Source organism: Arachis stenosperma, chromosome 1 (genome assembly GCF_014773155.1).
Source record: "Arachis stenosperma cultivar V10309 chromosome 1, arast.V10309.gnm1.PFL2, whole genome shotgun sequence".
In the NCBI taxonomy this organism is placed as follows: Eukaryota; Viridiplantae; Streptophyta; class Magnoliopsida; order Fabales; family Fabaceae; genus Arachis; species Arachis stenosperma.
The window spans coordinates 39,022,992-39,042,032 of record NC_080377.1 but is presented as its reverse complement, the minus strand read 5'-3'; the positions used below and the strand labels follow the sequence as shown (position 1 = coordinate 39,042,032).

At 38.0% G+C, this 19,041-nt stretch overlaps 1 protein-coding gene across 1 annotated transcript; it reads left to right on the top strand.

The window, feature by feature from the left end:
- Window positions 1–17,898: 17,898 nt before the first annotated feature.
- LOC130978330 (uncharacterized) lies at window positions 17,899–18,594 on the top strand. The gene is made up of 2 exons (XM_057902246.1): window positions 17,899–17,902; window positions 18,164–18,594. Exons 1-2 carry the CDS (start codon window positions 17,899–17,901, stop codon window positions 18,592–18,594), a joined length of 435 nt encoding a protein of 144 aa, XP_057758229.1.
- The last annotated feature ends 447 nt before the right edge of the window (window positions 18,595–19,041 follow it).

Sequence of the window (19,041 nt, the reverse complement as noted above, 5' to 3'; positions counted from 1 at the left end):
ACTTTGGACACCTCTATCTGGGGACTCTAGCAAAGCTGAGTCACAATCTGAAAAGGTTCATCCAGTTAAAGTGTTTGTGGCATTATTGTATCCAGTGGTAATATTGGAAAACAAGGTGCTTAGGGTCACGGCCAAGACTCTAAAAGCTGTGTTCAAGAATCAAAAAGAGCTTAACTAGGAAATTCAATAATATCATCTAGATTCTAGGTTCCTAAAGATGCCAACTATTCGAAGTTTTAATGGATAGTGAGATGCCAAAATTATTCAGAAGCAAAAAGCTACTAAGTCCCGCTCATCTGATTGTAACTAAGCTTCATTTGAAACTTTGAAATTTATTGTATCTTAATTTTTTTTATCCTACTGGGATTTTAGTTGCTTGGGGACAAGCAACAGTTTACGTTTGATGTTGTGATGGGCGGATATTTTATACGCTTTTTTGCATCACTTTCATATAGTTTTTAGTATGTTTTGTTTAGTTTTTATTAAGTTTTTATAGATTTTAGTTTTAAATTCATATTTTTGGATTCTACTATGAGTTTTTGTATTTTTGTACAATTTCAAGTATTTTTTGGATGAAATTTGAGGAGCTGGAGCAAAAGTTTGATTCAGAGACAGAGAAAGCACTGTAGATGCTGCCCGAATCTGACCTATCTGCACTCAGAAGAGCCTTTCTGGTGCTAAAAAATTCCATAGAAGGAGCATAGCACACAAAACATCAAATATTGGAAATAAAGAATCAAGCAAAACCAAGATCACAATCATAGAAGGAGCATAGCACACAATGAACAAAAATAGTGGTTAAAATGTGTAACCACTCATTAAAGCTCAAAAACTCACAAGGTATTTTGTTCTATCTCTCTTCTATGTTCCATAAAAATCATTCAAGCAAGTTTAAAAACAATTGTCCAAATTAATTCAATAGAATGCCCTTAAATCAAAATTCTTGAAAATCTTTGTTGTTTTTCACCAAAATTATTTCCTTTATGTATGTATATGTTACGATGGATGCAAAGTTTCAAAATCTTTCCTAGCCTATTCCTAATTTTCAACATTGCAAAAATTAACATGAACAATTAGGACAAAATTGAACTAAGTGCTATACTATTCACAACATCCAATCACAATTTCTATCTCTAAAATATATATCATGCAAAAGATGCAAAATACATTAGATATAAACTATGAATAGTCTAAGATATATGTACTAAAAGAAAATGCAAAGCAACAATAAAAAAATAGTCCAAATATCTACAAGAACATAAAAAAAGAAAACAAAAAAATAAAGTGCAAAGTGTTCGGAAAAGAAAATTTACGCCCCAAAAATGACGAATCCTCCCCCACACTTAAGCGCTTGCAAGGTCCTCTGTGCACGAACACAATCCGGGGAGAATGGCTCTAAAGTACTCTGGTGCACTAAATTGTAAATCACACTTTTCACAACTCGTACCATTAACCAGCAAGTGCACTGGGTCGTCCAAGTAATACCTTACGTGAGTAATGGTCGAATCCCATGGAGATTGTTGGCTTGAAGCAAGCTATGGTTATCTTGTAATTCTTAGTCAGGATAATAATAATTCTCACTTTTGATTGGTAGTAAATAAAAAGCATGGATTAAATAATACTTGTTATGCAGTAATGGAGAATATGTTGGAGTTTTGGAGATGCTTTGTCTTCTGAATCTCTGCTTTCCCCTTGTCTTGTTCTTCACGCACACAAGGTTCCTCCTAGGGCAAGCTGTGTGTTGGTGGATCACCGTTGTTAATGGCTACCATCCGTCCTCTCAGTGAAAATGGTCCAGGTGCGCTGTCACCGCACGGCTAATCATCTGTCGGTTCTCACTCATGCTGGAATAGGATCCATTGACCCTTTTGCATCTGTCACTACCCCCAACCCTTGTGAGTTTGAAGCTCGTCAGAGTCATTCAATCCCTGAATCCTACTCGGAATACCACAGACAAGGTTTAGACTTTCCGGATTCTCAAGAATGTTGCCAATGGATTCTAGCTTATACCACGAAGACTCTGATTAAGGAATCCAAGAGATACTCATTCAATCTAATGTAGAACGGAGGTGGTTGTCAGGCACGCGTTCATAGGTTGAGAATGGTGATGAGTGTCACGGATCATCACATTCATCATATTGAAGTGCAAATAAATATCTTAGATAGAAACAAGCGTGTTTGAATAAAAAAAATAGAAATACTTGCATTAATTCATCGAGATACAGCAGAGCTCCTCACCCCCAACAATGGAGTTTAGAGACTCATGCCGTCAAAGAGTACAAAGTTTAGATCTAAAAAATGTCATGAGGTACAAAATAAATCTCTAAAAATTGTTTAAATACTAAACTAGTAACCTAGGTTTACAGAAAATGAGTAAACTGAGATAGATAGTGCAGAAATCCACTTTTGGGACCCACTTGGTGTGTGCTGGGGCTGAGACTTGAGCTTTTCATGTGCCTGGGCTGTTTCTAGAGTTAAACGCCAGGTTGTAACCTGCTTTGGGCGTTTAACTCCAAATTGTAACCCGTTTCTGGCGTTTAACGCCAGAATGGAACATGGAACTGACGTTAAATGCCAGTTTATGTCATTTATCTTCGAGCAAAGTATAGACTATTATATATTGATGGAAAGCCCTGGATGTCTAATTTTCAACACAATTGAGAGCGCGCCAATTAGACTCTTGTAGCTCTAGAAAATCCATTTCGAGTGCAGAGAGGTCAGAATCCAACAGCATCAGCAGTCCTTTTTCAGCCTGAATCAGATTTTTGCTCAGATCCCTCAATTTCAGCCAGAAAATACCTGAAATCACAGAAAAACACATGAACTCATAGTAAAGTCCAGAAATATGAATTTTGCCTAAAAACTAATAAAAATATACTAAAAACTAACTAAAATATACTAAAAACTACATGAAATTACCCCCAAAAAGCGTATAAAATATCCGCTCATCACAACACCAAACTTAAACTATTTCTTGTCCCCAAGTAACTAGATAAATAAAATAGGATAAAGAGAAATAAAGAAGCAATAATATCTCAGAGTTTTAAGTGAAGCTCATATTCTAATTAGATGAGCGGGACTAGTAGCTTTTTGCTTCCGAACAGTTTTGGCATCTCACTTTATCCTTTGAAATTCAGAATGATTGGCATCCCTAGGAACTTAGAATTCCGATAATGTTATTGGTTCTCATATTTCAGTATGTTGATTCTTGAATACAGTTACTTATGAGTCTTGGCTGTGACCCTAAGCATTTTGTTTTCCAGTATTACCACCAGATACATAAATGCCACATACACCTAACTGGGTGAACCTTTTTAGATTGTGACTCAGCTTTACTAAAGTCCCCAGTTAGAGGTGTCCAGAGTTCTTAGGCACAATCTTTTTCTTTGGATCACGACTTTAACCACTTATTCTCAAGCTTTTCACCTGGACCTTCATGACACAAGCACATGGTTAGGGACAGCTTGATTTAGCTGCTTAGGCCATGATTTTATTCCTTTTAGGCCCTCCTTTCCATTGATGCTCAAAGCCTTGGATCCTTTTTGTCCTTGCCTTTTGGTTTAAAGGGCTATTGGCTTTTTCTGCTTCTCTCTTTTTTTTCACTACTTTTTCTTTCTTCAAGAATCAATTTCATGATTTTTCAGATCATCAATAACATTTCTCTTGTTCATCATTCCTTCAAGAGCCAACAGATTTAACATTCATAAACTCCACCATCAAAATTATGCACTATTCAGGCATTCATTCAGAAGACAAAAAGTATTGCCACCACATATAAATAATTTGAATTTTTCTTATTAAAAACTCAAAAAAATATTCCCTCCTTATTCTAAAGATCTGCTATTTTATTCATGTTTGATGATGATGAGAAAAATAAATTATAGCTTAATTGGAGATAAAATCAAAATAAAGATACTAATTAGTACCACTTATATATAACTTCTAAGGTAAATTCCTAATAAGAACAATTATCACAGAGTTAAGGCTAAGATTAGGACTCAACAACCTTTATTTTGGAAAGTGGATGCTCCTTTAGTCTGTGGGGTGCTTGGCCCTTCAAGAGATAGCTTCTGACGCTTCAGTTCCTTCAGTTTATGCCCCTGCTCTTCTTGTTCCCCAAGCAGTTTACAAAGCATGCTATTTTGATTTTTCTATTCTTCCTTCAGTTGGTCCATAGCTTCTTGCAACTTGGTAACAAATGCTTCAAGACGCTCCCAGTACTCAATTTGAGGGATTTTCGGGAGGAACTCCTGTGCTTTCCTCTTGATGGGGTCGTCTTGCACTTGTTTTCCTTCCATTGATTTTTTGGTGATTAGTTGCTCAACTGAGATATACTCATTTACTCCCATCTTTACCCCAGCATCTTTACATAGCATAGAGATTAAGCTTGGATAAGCCAATTTGGCATCTTTGGAGTTCTTGTTTGCAATTGTGTAAAGTTCATAAGAAATTAGCTGATGAACTTCCACTTTTTTTCCCAACATGATGCAATGGATCATTACTGCTCTTTTGATGGTGACTTCAGAGCGGTTGCTAGTGGGTAGTATAAAATGCCCAATGAAGACCAGCCAGCCTCTGGCGACTGGTTTGAGATATCCTCTCTTGAGTTGGTTTGGGACATCCTTTGTGTTGGTTGTCCACTTGGTTCCAGGGGGGCATATGTCCTCTAGAATTTTGTCCAAGCTCTTATTTGTTCTCATCATTCTCCTATTAAAGGAGTCTGAGTCATCTTGCAGTTGAGGCAGCTTGAAGATCTCTCTTATTTTGTCAGGGTGGAGGTGAACAATCTTCCCTCTGACTAGAGTTCGATAGTCATAGAAGGCGGTTCTAGCTATTCTCTGCCTGTCTGTTTGCCACAGATTAGAGTAAAATTCTTGAACCATATTTCTTCCCACCTTTGTTTCAGGATTAGCTAGGATTTCCCAGCTCCTGTTTCGAATTTGCTCTTGGATCTCCGGATATTCGTCTTCTTTAAGATCGAATTTAACTTCTGGAATCATTGACCTTATACCCATTATTTTGTAGTAATGGTCTGAATGTTCTTTGGTTAAGAACTTTCCTTAATTCCAAAGTGGTTTTGGAATATTCTCTTTCTTGCCTCTTGGAGTAGTTTGTTTTCCCTTAGGAGCCATGATCTTAGTGGGTATTGGTTTAGTGATCACGGATAAACACACTAAACTTAGAGGTTTGCTTGTCCTCAAGCAAAAGAAAGAAAAGGAGAGGGATAGAGGGAGAGCCAAGTTCGAATTGCGGAGGAGAGGAGGGAGGCCGAACGCGGATTTAAAGGGAAGGGGGTGGGTTTTCAAAAATTTTTGAAGAAGATAGGATAGAAGATATGATTTGTAAAAGATAAGTATGATAGGAAAAAAAAGTAATTTAAAATTGAAAAGATATGGAAGATATTTGAAAAAGATAAATCTGAAATTTAAAAAGAAGATATGATGAGTGTAAAAAGATTTTAGAAGAATTTAAAAAAGATTTGAAAAGAATTCAAAAAGATAAATGAGTTTTGAAAAAGGTTTGAAAAGATATTGAAGAAAAATTAAGAAATATGTTTAGGATTAAAAATTTTTCGAAATTGAAGTTGAAAGATGAGAGTTTGTAACATGTTTATGCAAGAAATCATGAATTGAAACATGAAAAATAGAAAAGATTTGAAGTGAAAACGAAGTTACCTCCTCCCCACAATCCTGGCGTTAAACGCCCAACTGCTGCATGTTTTGGGCGTTTAACGCCCATTTGTAGCTTCTCCTGGGCGTTTAACGCCTAGCTGTAGCTTCTGGCTGGCGTTAAACGCCAGAAAATCCTTTATCACTGGGTGTTTTTTTGAACGCCCAGGATGTTGCAAATCTGGCGTTAAACGCCCAGAATGGTATCCATTCTGGTGTTTAACGCCCAAATGGCTATCCCTACTGGCGTTAAACGCCTAGTAGATGCTTCTTTTGGGCGTTTAACGCCCAAAACAGCTTTTACTGGCATTTTCGGACCAGTGAGCTTCTTTTTGCTGTTTTATCCTCTGAATCCTTCTGTAACTCTGTGAACTCATGCAATTGATACTTTACCTTGAAGATAATTAATATGAACCTGTAAATTTATCATTTAATTAACAAATAAGCATTGCTAATGGCTGGGTTGCCTCCCAGCAAGTGCTTCTTTATTGTCTTTAGCTGGACTATTACTGAGCTTTAATCAAGTCTCAGTTTTGAGCATTCTTGCTCAAAATTGTTTTCAAGATAATGTTTGACTCTCTGTCCATTAATAATGAATTTTTTGTTAGAGTCATTATCCTGAAACTCTACATATCCATATGGTGACACACCTGTAATCACATATGGTCCTCTCCACCGGGATTTCAACTTTCCGGGGAATAATCTGAGCCTAGAGTTAAACAGCAGAACTTTCTGCCCTGGCTCAAAGACTCTGGATGACAGCTTTTTATCATGTCATCTTTTTGCTTTCCCTTTGTAAATTTTTGCATTTTCGAAAGCATTGAGTCTGAATTCCTCTAGTTCATTTAACTGGAGCAATCATTTTTCTCCAGCTAACTTGGCATCAAGGTTTAGGAATCTAGTTGCTCAGTAGGCCTTGTGTTCCAGTTCCACTGGCAAGTGACAGGCTTTTCCATACACAAGCTGGTATGGAGAGGTCCTTATAGGAGTCTTGAATGCTGTTCTGTATGCCCACAGAGCATCATCCAAGCTTCTTGCCCAATCCCTTCTACAGTTAATCACAGTCCGTTCCAGGATTCTTTTAAGTTCTCTATTAGAGACTTCAGCTTGTCCATTTGTCTGTGGATGATATGGAGTTGCCACCCTGTGGCTAACTCCATATCGAACCATAGCAGAGTAAAGCTGCTTATTGTAGAAATGAGCATCCCCATCACTAATTAGTACTCTAGGGACACCAAATCTGTTGAAGATGTGTTTCTGGAGGAATTTCAGCACTATCTTAGTATCAATAGTGGGTGTTGCAATAGCCTCCACCCATTTGGATACATAATCCACTGCCACCAGAATATAAGTGTTTGAGTATGATGGTGGGAAAGGCCCCATGAAGTCAACACTCCAAACATCAAACAACTCAATCTCCAAGATCCCTTGTTGAGGTATGGCATAACCGTGAGGCAGATTGCCAGATCTTTGGCAACTGTCACAATTACGTACAAACTCTCGGGAGTCTTTATAGAGAGTAGGCCAGTAGAAGCCACATTGGAGGACTCTTATGGCTGTTTGCTTACTTCCAAAATGTCCTCCATACTGTGATCCATGGCAATGCCAGAGGATTTTCTGTGCTTCTTCTTTAGGCACACATCTACGGATTACTCCGTCTGCACATCTCTTGAAGAGATATGGTTTATCCTACAGATAGTACTTTGCATCCGAGATCAATTTCTTTGATTGCTGCCTACTATACTCTTTGGGTATGAATCTCACAGCCTTGTAGTTTACAATGTCTGCAAACCATGGTACTTCCTGGATGGCAAAGAGTTGTTCATCCGGAAAGTTTTCGGAGATTTCAGTAAGAGGGAGGGACGCCCCTTCCACTGGTTTTATTCGGGACAGGTGATCTACTTCTTGGTTCTCTATCCCTTTTCTGTCTCTTATTTCTATATCAAACTCTTGCAGAAGCAACACCCATCTTACGAGTCTGGGTTTTGAATCCTGCTTTGTGAGTAGATATTTAAGAGCAGCATGGTCAGTGTACACAATCACTTTTGATCCTACTAAATAAGATCTGAACTTGTTAATGGTGTAAACCACTGCAAGTAACTCTTTTTCTATGGTTGTGTAGTTCTTCTGTGCGTCATTTAAAACACGACTGGCATAATAAATGACGTGCAAAAGCTTGTCATGCCTTTGTCTCAACACTACACCAATGGCATGGTCACTGGCATCACACATTAGTTCAAATGATAATGTCCAGTCTGGTGCAGAGATGACTGGTGTTATGACCAGCTTAGTTTTCAGAGTCTCAAACGCCTACAGACACTCCTTATCAAAGATAAATGGTGTGTCAGCAGCTAGCAGATTACTCAGAGGTTTTGTAATTTTTGAAAAATCTTTTATAAACCTCCTATAGAATCTTGCATGCCCCAGAATGCTTCTGATTGCCTTAACATTGGCAGGTGGTGGTAATTTTTCAATTACCTCTACCTTAGCTTGATCCACCTCTATTCCCTTGTTCGAAATTTTGTGCCCAAGGACAATTCCTTCAGTCACCATAAAGTGACATTTCTCTCAGTTTAAAACCAGGTTAGTCTATTGGCACCTCTTTAGAACAAGTGCTAGATGGTCAAGATAGGAGCTGAATGAGTTTCCAAATACAGAAAAGTCATCCATGAAGACTTCCAGAAATTTTTCAACCATATCAGAGAAAATAGAGAGCATGCACCTTTGAAAGGTTACAGGTGCATTGCGCAGACCAAATGGTATCCTTCTGTATGCAAATACTCCAGATGGACATGTGAATGCTGTTTTCTCTTGATCCTGGGGATCAACTGCAATTTGATTATAACATGAATATCCATCCAGAAAGTAGTAGTAATCGTGACCTGCTAGTCTTTCTAGCATCTGGTCTATGAATGGTAAAGGAAAATGATCCTTTCTGGTAGCTGTATTGAGCCTTCTGTAATCAATACACATACGCCACCCTGTAACTGTTTTTGTAGGAACCAGTTCATTTTTTTCATTATGAACCACTGTCATGCAACCCTTCTTAGGGACGACTTGGACAGGGCTCACCCAGGGGCTATCAGACATAGGATAAATAATCCCAGCCTCTAGTAATTTAGTGACCTCCTTCTGCACTACCTCCTTCATGGCTGGATTCAGCCGTCTCTGTGGTTGAACCACTGGCTTAGCGTCATCCTCCAATAGGATCTTGTGCATGCATCTGACTGGGCTAATGCCCTTAAGATCACTGATGGACCACCCAAGAGCTGTCTTGTGTGTCCTCAGCACTTGAATTAGTGCTTCCTCTTCCTGTGGCTCTAAGGTAGAGCTTATGATTACAGGAAAAGTGTCACCTTCTCCCAGAAATGCATATTTCAGGGATGGTAGTAATGGTTTGAGCTCGGGTTTAGGAGGTTTCTCCTCTTCCTGAGGGATTTTCAGAGGTTCTATTATTCTCTCTGGTTCCTCCAGATCAGGCTGAACATCTTTAAAGATATCCTCTAGCTCTGATTCAAGACTCTCAGTCATATTGACCTCTTCCACCAGAGAGTCAATAATATCAATGCTCATGCAGTTGTTTGGGGTGTCTGGATACTGCATAGCTTTGACAACATTCAACTTGAACTCGTCCTCATTGACTCTTAGGGTTAATTCCCCTTTTTGGACGTCAATGAGGGTTCGTCCAGTTGCTAGGAAAGGTCTTCCTAAAATGAGAGTTTCACTCTTATGCTCCTCCATTTCCAGCACCACAAAGTCAGTGGGAAAGGAAAATGGCCCAACCTTGACAATCATGTCTTTAATTACGCCTGATGGGTATTTAATAGAGCCATCAACAAGTTGGAGACATATCCGGGTTGGTTTGACTTCTTCAGTCAAACCAAGATTTTTGATAGTGGATGCAGGTATTAGATTGATACTTGCTCCAAGATCATATAGAGCTTTCTTGGTACAAGTACTCTCTAATGTGCATGGTATCATGAAGCTTCTGGGATCTTTAAGTTTCTCTGGTAAGCTTTTCAGAATGACTACACTGCATTCTTCAGTGAGGTAAACTTTTTCAGTTTCTCTCCAATCCTTCTTATGACTTAAGATCTCTTTCATGAACTTAGCATAAGAGGGTATTTGCTCAAGTGCCTTTGCAAACGGAATCTTTATTTTAAGAGTCCTGAGATAGTCTGCAAAGCGAGCAAATTGCTTATCCTATTTTGCTTGGCAGAGTTTCTGAGGATAAGGCATTTTGGCTTTGTATTCCTCAATCTTAGTTGCTGCAGGTTTATTTCCTACAGATGTGGTTGGAGAGCCTTTTTAGAGGGGTTACTATCAGCACTTGTATGTGTCTGATCCCTCACTGGCATTTGAATGCCAGGGTTGGAAGCTGGATTGGCATTGGACGCCAACTCCTTACCTGTTTCTGGTATTTGAACGCCAGAACTGAGCTTTCCTTGGGCATTTAACGCCAACTCCTTGCCTGTTTCTGTCGTTTGAACGCCAGAACTGAGCATGGGTTGGGCGTTTAACGCCAGCTCTCCACCCTTTTCTAGCGTTTGAGCGCCAGAATTATTCCTCTCTAGGCTCTTACTGTCCTCAGATGGATTTTGGGTAGCAGTTTGTTCATTTCTTGGCTTTCTGCTGCCTTGACGTAAGGTATTTAATGTTTTTCCACTTCTTAATTGAATTGCTTGGCACTCTTCTGTTATTTGTTTTGATAACTGCTGTTCTATTTGCTTCAACTGTACTTCCATATTCATATTAGCCATTCTTGTGTCTTGTAGTATCTCCTTGAATTTGGCTAGCTGTTTTGTTAAGAAATCTAATTGCTAATTGAATTCAGTAACTTGTTCTACAGGACTGAGTTCAGCAGTTACTGTTTTAGCATCTTTTTTCATGGAAGGTTCACTACTTAGGTATAGATGCTGATTTCTGGCAACTGTATCAATGAGCTCTTGAGCTTCTTCAATTGTCTTTCTCATGTGTATAGATCCATCAGCTGAGTGGTCCAAAGACATCTGAGCTTTCTCTGTAAGCCCATAATAGAAGATGTCTAACTGCACCCACTCTGAAAAACATTTCAGAGGGGCATTTTCTTAGCATCTCTCTGTTTCTCTCCCAGGCATCATAAAGAGATTCATTATCTCCTTGTTTAAAGCCTTGGATGTTCAGCCTTAGTTGTGTCATCCGTTTTGCAGGGAAATATTGATTCAGGAATTTTTTTGACAGCTATTTCCATGTCCTTATGCTAGCCTTAGGTTGGTTATTTAACCACCTCTTAGCTTGGTCTTTTACAGCAAATGGAAATAGTAATAATCTGTAGACATCCTGATCTACTTCCTTATCATATACTGTGTCAGCAATTTGTAAAAATTGTGCTAGAAACTCTATAGGTTCTTCCTGTGGAAGACCAGAATACTGGCAACTTTGCTGCACCATGATAATAAGCTGAGGATTCAACTCAACACTACCGACTCCGATGGAGGGTATACAGATATTACTCCCATATGAAGTAGTTGTGGGGTTAGTATATGACCCCAGAGTCCTTCTGGACTGTTCATTGCCACTTAGGTCCATGATGGAGAAAGGGAGATTTGAAAATATTTTATGAAGATTTTCGAAAAAGTGTGGAGAGAGAAAGTCGTTAGGATATTTTTGAAAAAGATATGATTTTAAAAATCTTAAAAGGATATGATTTGAAAAATTTTGACCAAGTCAACCCAAGGGATTCGAAAATTATGAGTAATTAAAGGAAAAGATATTTTTTTGATTTTTGAATTTTATTATGAAAGAGAAGAACACACAAAAGACACAAGACTTAAAATTTTTAGATCCAATGCTCCTTGTTTTCAAAAATTTTGGAGGGAAAACACCAAGGCACACCAAACTTAAAAATTTTAAGATCAAAACACAAAGAAGACTCAAGAACAACAAGAACAAAAGAATGAACACCAAACATAAAATTTTTAGAAAACCAAAATAAAATTTTCAAAAACTAAAGAAAAATTAACAAGAAAACACCAAACTTAAAATTTGGCACAAGATTTAATAAAAAAATTGTTTTTGAAAAAGTTTTAAAAAGGAGATACCTAATTACCAAGAACACAAGCACAATGCTCTAGCCAACTGAGTTATAAATTTAACGTGTTTTAAAAAGGTATTTTTAAAGGAAAATAAAAACATGCAATTGACACAAAACTTAAGATATGAAACTAAACTCAAACAAAAAGACTCCAAGAAAAATTAAAAACTAATAAAGGAAAATAATATTTTTGAAAGAATTTTTTTTAAAAGGAATAATAAAAGATGCAATCGTAGTGACTCTAAACCAAAAGGAAAAATTTTCCTAATCTAAGTGAAAAGATAAACCGTCAGTTGTTCAAACTCGAACAATCCCCGACAACGGCACCAAAAACTTGGTGCACGAAATTGTAAATCACACTTTTCACAACTCGTACCACTAACCAGCAAGTGCACTGGGTCGTCCAAGTAATACCTTACGTGAGTAAGGCTTGAATTCCACAGAGATTGTTGGCTTGAAGCAAGATATGGTTATCTTGTAATTCTTAGTCAGGATAATAATAATTCTCAGTTTTGATTGGTAGTAAATAAAAAGCATGGATTAAATAATACTTGTTATGCAGTAATGGAGAATATGTTGGAGTTTTGGAGATGCTTTGTCTTCTAAATCTCTGCTTTCCCATTGTCTTGTTCTTCACACACGCAAGGTTCCTCCTATGGCAAGCTGTGTGTTGGTGGATCACCGTTGTCAATGGCTACCATCCATCCTCTCAGTGAAAATGGTCCAGGTGCATTGTCACCGCACGGCTAATCATCTGTCGGTTCTCACTCATGCTGGAATAGGATCTATTGATCTTTTTGCGTCTGTCACTACGCCTAACCCTTGTGAGTTTGAAGCTCGTCACATTTATTCAATCCCTGAATCCTATTCGGAATACCACAAACAAGGTTTAGACTTTTCAGATTCTCAAGAATGCTGCCAATGGATTCTAGCTTATACCACGAAGACTCTGATTAAGGAATCCAAGAGATACTCATTCAATCTAATGTAGAACAGAGGTGGTTGTCAGGCACGCGTTCATAGGTTGAGAATGGTGATGAGTGTCACGGATTATCACATTCGTCATATTGAAGTGCGAATAAATATCATAGATAGAAACAAGCGTGTTTGAATAAAAAAAACAGAAATACTTGCATTAATTCATCGAGACACAGCAGAGCTCCTCACCACCAACAATGGGGTTTAGAGACTTATACCGTCAAAGAATACAAAGTTTAGATCTAAAAAATGTCATGAGGTACAAAATAAATCTCTAAAAGTTGTTTAAATACTAAACTAGTAACCTAGGTTTACAGAAAATGAGTAAACTGAGATAGATAGTGCAGAAATCCACTTCTGGGGCCCACTTGGTGTGTGCTGGGGCTGAGACTTGATCTTTTCACGTGCTTGGGCTGTTTCTAGAGTTAAATTCCAGGTTGTAACCTGCTTTGGGCATTTAACTCCAAATTGTAACCTGTTTCTGGCGTTTAACGCCAGAATGGAACATGGAACTGGCGTTAAACGCCAGTTTATGTCATTTATCTTTGAGCAAAGTATAATCTATTATATATTTCTGGAAAGCCCTGGATGTCTACTTTCCAACGCAATTGAGAGTGCGCTATTTGGACTTCTATAGCTCCAAAAAATCCATTTCAAGTGAAGGGAGGTCAGAATCCAACAGCATCAGCAGTCCTTTTTCAGCTTGAATCAGATTTTTGCTCAGATCTCTCAATTTCAGCCAGAAAATATCTGAAATCACAGAAAAACACACAAACTCATAATAAAGTCCAAAAATATGAATTTTGCCTAAAAACTAATAAAAATATACTAAAAACTGACTAAAACATACTAAAAACTACATGAAATTACCCCTCAAAAAGCGTATAAAATACCCACTCATCATACTCCACCTTCAATTGGTGGATGTGGGGGCTCGGATTGCATGGAAATTGCCAAGTCCAATGCAATCTTGGCGTCTCCATCCTCAGCATCCTCCTCCTCCTCTCCCGGCTCCTTGCCTTTATGTCTCATCTATGGTGTGATATCTCTCACCTAGCACTTTAGATTTAAGTCCTCAAGTTGGACTTTGGTTGCAACTCACATCGAGGAGGCTTGTGCTTCCATCCATCCTTGAGTTGCCAACCATTCTTGCTCTTCAAAAATCCTCCGGGATCCCAAATGAAGTATATTAAGCTCTCAAGCAACCACAAGGAAGAAATTAGGATCCACAAGTGTTGATTATTGAAACTTATACCTGGATCCCACACTTTAGTTTCTCTATCATCCTCTTGTTGAGTCTTGCTCTTGCACTTGAATGAACAACCTTCCCAAACACCTTTGAGGTACCCAAACAATTTTTTGAACCCTCCTAAGTGAGCCTTGCACCATTTATACTTTGAATTTCTTTGGTAACCAACATCCATTCCTCAACCATTTAACACCCCAAGAAGCACCTTAAGTTGATAATCCATTTTCAAGAGAGCATATTGATGTGGGCCTATGAAGCTCATGGAGGAAATTGTTACCCACTCAATTTGTCCTTGGTTGGGAGTTGCTTCCTCCCCCACTTTTTCCTCCTCTTCCCCATCACTCTTTTCTAGCTCTTTCCTATCTTTCTCAAACTCTAAGGGACAAGCTTCCTCAGGATCATTGAGGGAGTTGACCAAGGTAGACAAAAAATCATTGATGATAGAATCCACTTCTTGATCAAACTCCCTCAATTCTCCATTTACCTCTTCCGGTTCACTAGTTCTACCTTCCTCCTCTTGTAACTCAAGCCTTGACTCCTCTTCTTCTCCTTGAGGCTCCATGTTATCCTCCTCTCTACGCTCCTTCATTGCTCCTCCACATTCCTCAAGGAGAATGTCTTAATTTCTTGAGCGTAGTAGGGTCAAGCGATTCACCGCTTTGGCTTTGGTGGCCAAGAACTCCCCTTGCTTCCTTCGGAATCCTTCTTACTCTTGAAAGAATTCTTGAAGGTCTTGCCTTTCTTGGGGCAAGGGTTGGAAGATTTCACAATTTGGTGGAAGAGAAGGTTCAAAGGTTGGGAGAAAGATTGTGTAGTTGGAAGGTGTGTCACGTGAGTGGGATATTGAGGTGGTGTATAAGGGATTGATGGTTCATATGGTTGGTAACAAGGTGTATAGATAGTTTGATTCCATGGAGGTGTATGGTATGGCACTTGAAGGTTTGGTGGTTGAGGATTGTGTAAGGGGTATCTCTCATATCTTTGGTTTTGATACTCACATAGGGGAGAGTGTGGGGAAGGGTTTTGCTCGTTGTAGTATGGGGAAGATTGCTCCTCCCTCCATCCCTTCTCCATTTCCTTGATACAATCCTAATTTGAGTTCATCATACCCTACAAAATACTCACAACCAAGCTCCAAGCAACAATGGTGATAACTCATAAAGAAAGTAAGAAAAAAAGCAAAAGACATAAATGAACAAGAAAAACATACACCTAAATATTAGCAAAAACAACCAAATAACCAAAAAGAAAGATATTTACACTATCAACATATTTACAACAACCTAAGATATAACACCAATTGCGTCCCCGACAACGGCGCCAAAAACTTGATAGAGCAGAACCGTCGGCTAAGAATCTCTTCTCGGTAAAAATAGAAATAACTTCATCGTAGATATAGTTCTCAACCAACAAGTAATGCTCAATCAAAGTGTAGATTTTCTAATCAAAATATAAACCGAGAGTCATTCAACCTCGGGTTGTTCTCCCTAGGAATGCAATTGAAGTGTTACGCTTTTGGTTGTTAGGGAAAAGGGAATTTTGAAATTAAAGAACAAAAGATTAAAAGAACCAAGCAATAAAAGAACTAATGAATGATCAAATTGATATTAAAGCAAGTAAAAAGGAAGTAAGGTTAAAAATAGTGAAAATGCAAGATATGTAATAAAGAGCCTTGACTTGGGAATGAGGATCCAAGGAATCCTATCATCGCCATAACCATAACTATGGCAACTATGATGAGTTAATCTCGCTTAGTTAACCCCTAACATCGAGGAGTAGGTCAAGCAAGCATAATTGACCTTAATCCATAAGTCCTAGCTAACTTACCAAACTAGTTGATAAAAAGCTAGCATCAATAGAAACAAGAGTCAACTAACTACCCAAGAGTTACCACTAAATGTTGGACATCATGACTCTAGTATCCTAGGAACTCCAATCCCAAGCCAAGGTGTGAAAATATACTCAAAATCTAAAGTTGGCATTTTCACAAACACCTTGTGTGCATAAATGAAAAATTATAACCAACTATCAACAATATCAACAAGAGACAAGTAATCAAGCATAAAGAAAGCAGAAGATATGAAATTCATTAATCAAAACCTCAAGAAACTCAAAATTGAAAATATGAACAAAGTAACTTGAACCAAAGAGAAATTGAAAACAAAGATGATGTAATTAAAGAGGAAATTGAGAGTACTTACAATTAAAGAAGTAAAATCTAAGATCAAAGCTTGTTATAAAATGCTACAAGAAAGCTACTAAAAACCCTAAGAGAGAATTTTTCTACTCTACACTACTTCTACTCCTAATTAACTATGCTAAAAATGTAAAAATGAGGCCTTCTACTCTAATGCCTTCATATGAGTTGATATCTTCTTCATAGAGCACTTCAATTCAGCCTTCAACCCTTCCAAAATGGGCCAAAAGCTCTCAGAAATCGCGCAGCACGTGTTTTATTAATGAAATCACGTGTTGGGTCATGTGCGTATGCACACTTGGCTGAATGTTCTTTCGTGCGTACGCACAGGTTGTTGTGCGTACGCACACATGCTAATTCCTTCTTGTGCACACGCACGCTTACTTATGCACACACACACTTGTCTGTGTGTGCTTTTCCTTGTTTTCTTCAAGTGTTCTCCCTCGTACATGCTTTCTTCCACTTTTGGCTATCTATTCTTATCTCTATGACTTGAAATTACTCAACAAACATGCCATGGCACCAAATGGAATAAAAGTGGAATTAAATTGCTCATTTCAAGCATAAAATTGCATGTTTTCATATTTAACTCCATTTTAGGGGCAAAACACAAAAGTATGCTATTTTGGTGCCTAAGTGTGAGTTTATGTGATGAAATTCATCCAAATCAAGCTAAAATATATCGTCAAATATAGATTTATCAATTCCTCCATACTTAAACAATAGAATTTCCTCATGCTAAACTAGCAATGAGAGAGATCAAAAGGGGTAATCAACTTATTAAATGCAACTATCTATATGCATACAAATATGTATATATTGTCTATGCCTATATATCTATCTATAGTTTCTTATGAAATTGGTGAAAAAAAACAATCAAATTCCCAAGCAAGAGTATCGACAATTAGGGTTAAGCAAAGAATTAATACAATGCAACCAAAATCTAGAGAATTGATTCAAATTCCAAAATGAAGCAACTTGCAAGAATGCATGATAAGAAGTGTGAAAACATAAAATTGAGTAATTGAACCCTCACTTGGTGTGTATACACTTTCATCGCTCAGTGTCTTGGGTTTAATCACTCAAGTCTCCTCCTAATCATGCTTTCAAGGAATTACTTTTCATCTAACAATCAACAAACAAGTGATGCATGAATGCAATTATCATGAAGGCTTCATATGGTTGTAACGGGGTTAGGGTCAAAGTGGGATAGATATAGCTAAGTGGACGAAATTGATTGAATCCTTGATAAGTTTAAGTATCCAACTCAACCATTATCAATCCAATAAAAAAATATGCAATCCTAAATTCACATCACTTCTTTTACACAAACACTCATGTATGCTTTATCATTTACATCACATATGCATTTCTTATTCACTTTTCTTTTCTTTGGGGTAACTTTCATTCCCCTTTTTTATGATGATTATTTTTTTTATTTTTTTTTTCAATCAAAATAAATGCCTATGGTTTAGTAGTTCATACATGAGTGTTTCCATGTTCTAAAATTTTCAATGAAATACCCAAAATAAATATTTTCATTCACTACCAATGTTTTCCAAAATTCTCCCACACTTAAGTGAAACACACTCCTCAACCTAAGCTAATCAAGGATACAATCCAAGGTAAATTATGATTTTCCGCTTAAGGTTGTGATGTGCTAATATCAAGAACAATGGGGTAAATAAAGCTCAAAAGGGGTTAACAATGGTAGATGTGAGGGTATGGCTATATGGGTAAGTAAGCTTAATTCAAAAATGGCCTCAATCATGCGCAATGCATCCAAATCATCAAATATTGGAAATAAAGAATCAAGAAAACCAAGATCACAATCATAGAATTAGCATAGCACACAATGAACAAAAATAGTGGTTAAAATGTGTAACCACTCATTAAAGCTCAAAAACTCACAAGGTATTTTGTTCTATCTCTCTTTTATGTTCCATAAAAATCATTCAAGCAAGTTTAAAAATAATTGTCCAAATTATTTGGAACAGAGACATTGAAGGAAGAACCTCCAGTTCTCACCAAGGAACTCAATGCCTTAGTTCAGAAGAAACCACCCCAGAAGTTGCCGGATCCCGGACGCTTCCTAATTCCTTGCACCATAGGGACAATTACTTTTGAGAAGGCTTTATGCGACCTAGGGTCAAGCATAAATCTCATGCCTCTCTCTGTAATGGAGAGGCTAGGAATTTTTGAGGTGCAAGCTACCAAGATCTCATTAGAGATGGCTGACAAGTCACTGAAAAAGGCATATGGTTTGGTAAAGGATGTCTTAGTAAAGGTTGAGAACTTTTACATCCCTGCAGATTTTATAATCTTAGATACTGGAGAGGACGAGGATGAATCCATCATCCTTGGAAGACCTTTCCTAGCCACTGCCAATGCTATAATTGATGTGGCAAAGGGAAAGCTCGTTCTGTAATTATGGGAAGATAACATCTTGTACAAGATGCCTAAGCCTAACTCACTCCCTAAAGGAGAGACAACTGTACAACACTTAGTGTCCCTCTCTCTCTCTCTCTCAATGCAGAGCTTTACAGAGCCTCCAGACACACAAATCTAAGTTTAGTGTTGAGGAACCATCATCAAGCACTGAGAATATAGGCACTAAGAAAAAGGTACCTAAGGGTTGGAGGGATAAGAAAATCCCCACTAAAGGCATCTCCCTTGGCATGGGAGTTGTCTTTACAGACAAGCCAGTGATTCCACACATTGTGAATAAGATCCTGTCTCTAGATCACGTGGAGCTCATCCATGAGAGCACAGGAAGGAAGTTCACTGTAAGGCGTGAAATTTTGAGCCCCTATCCATCCCCGTAAAGGGGCTAACCGTCAAGCTAGTGACATTAAAGAAGCGCTTGTTAGGAGGC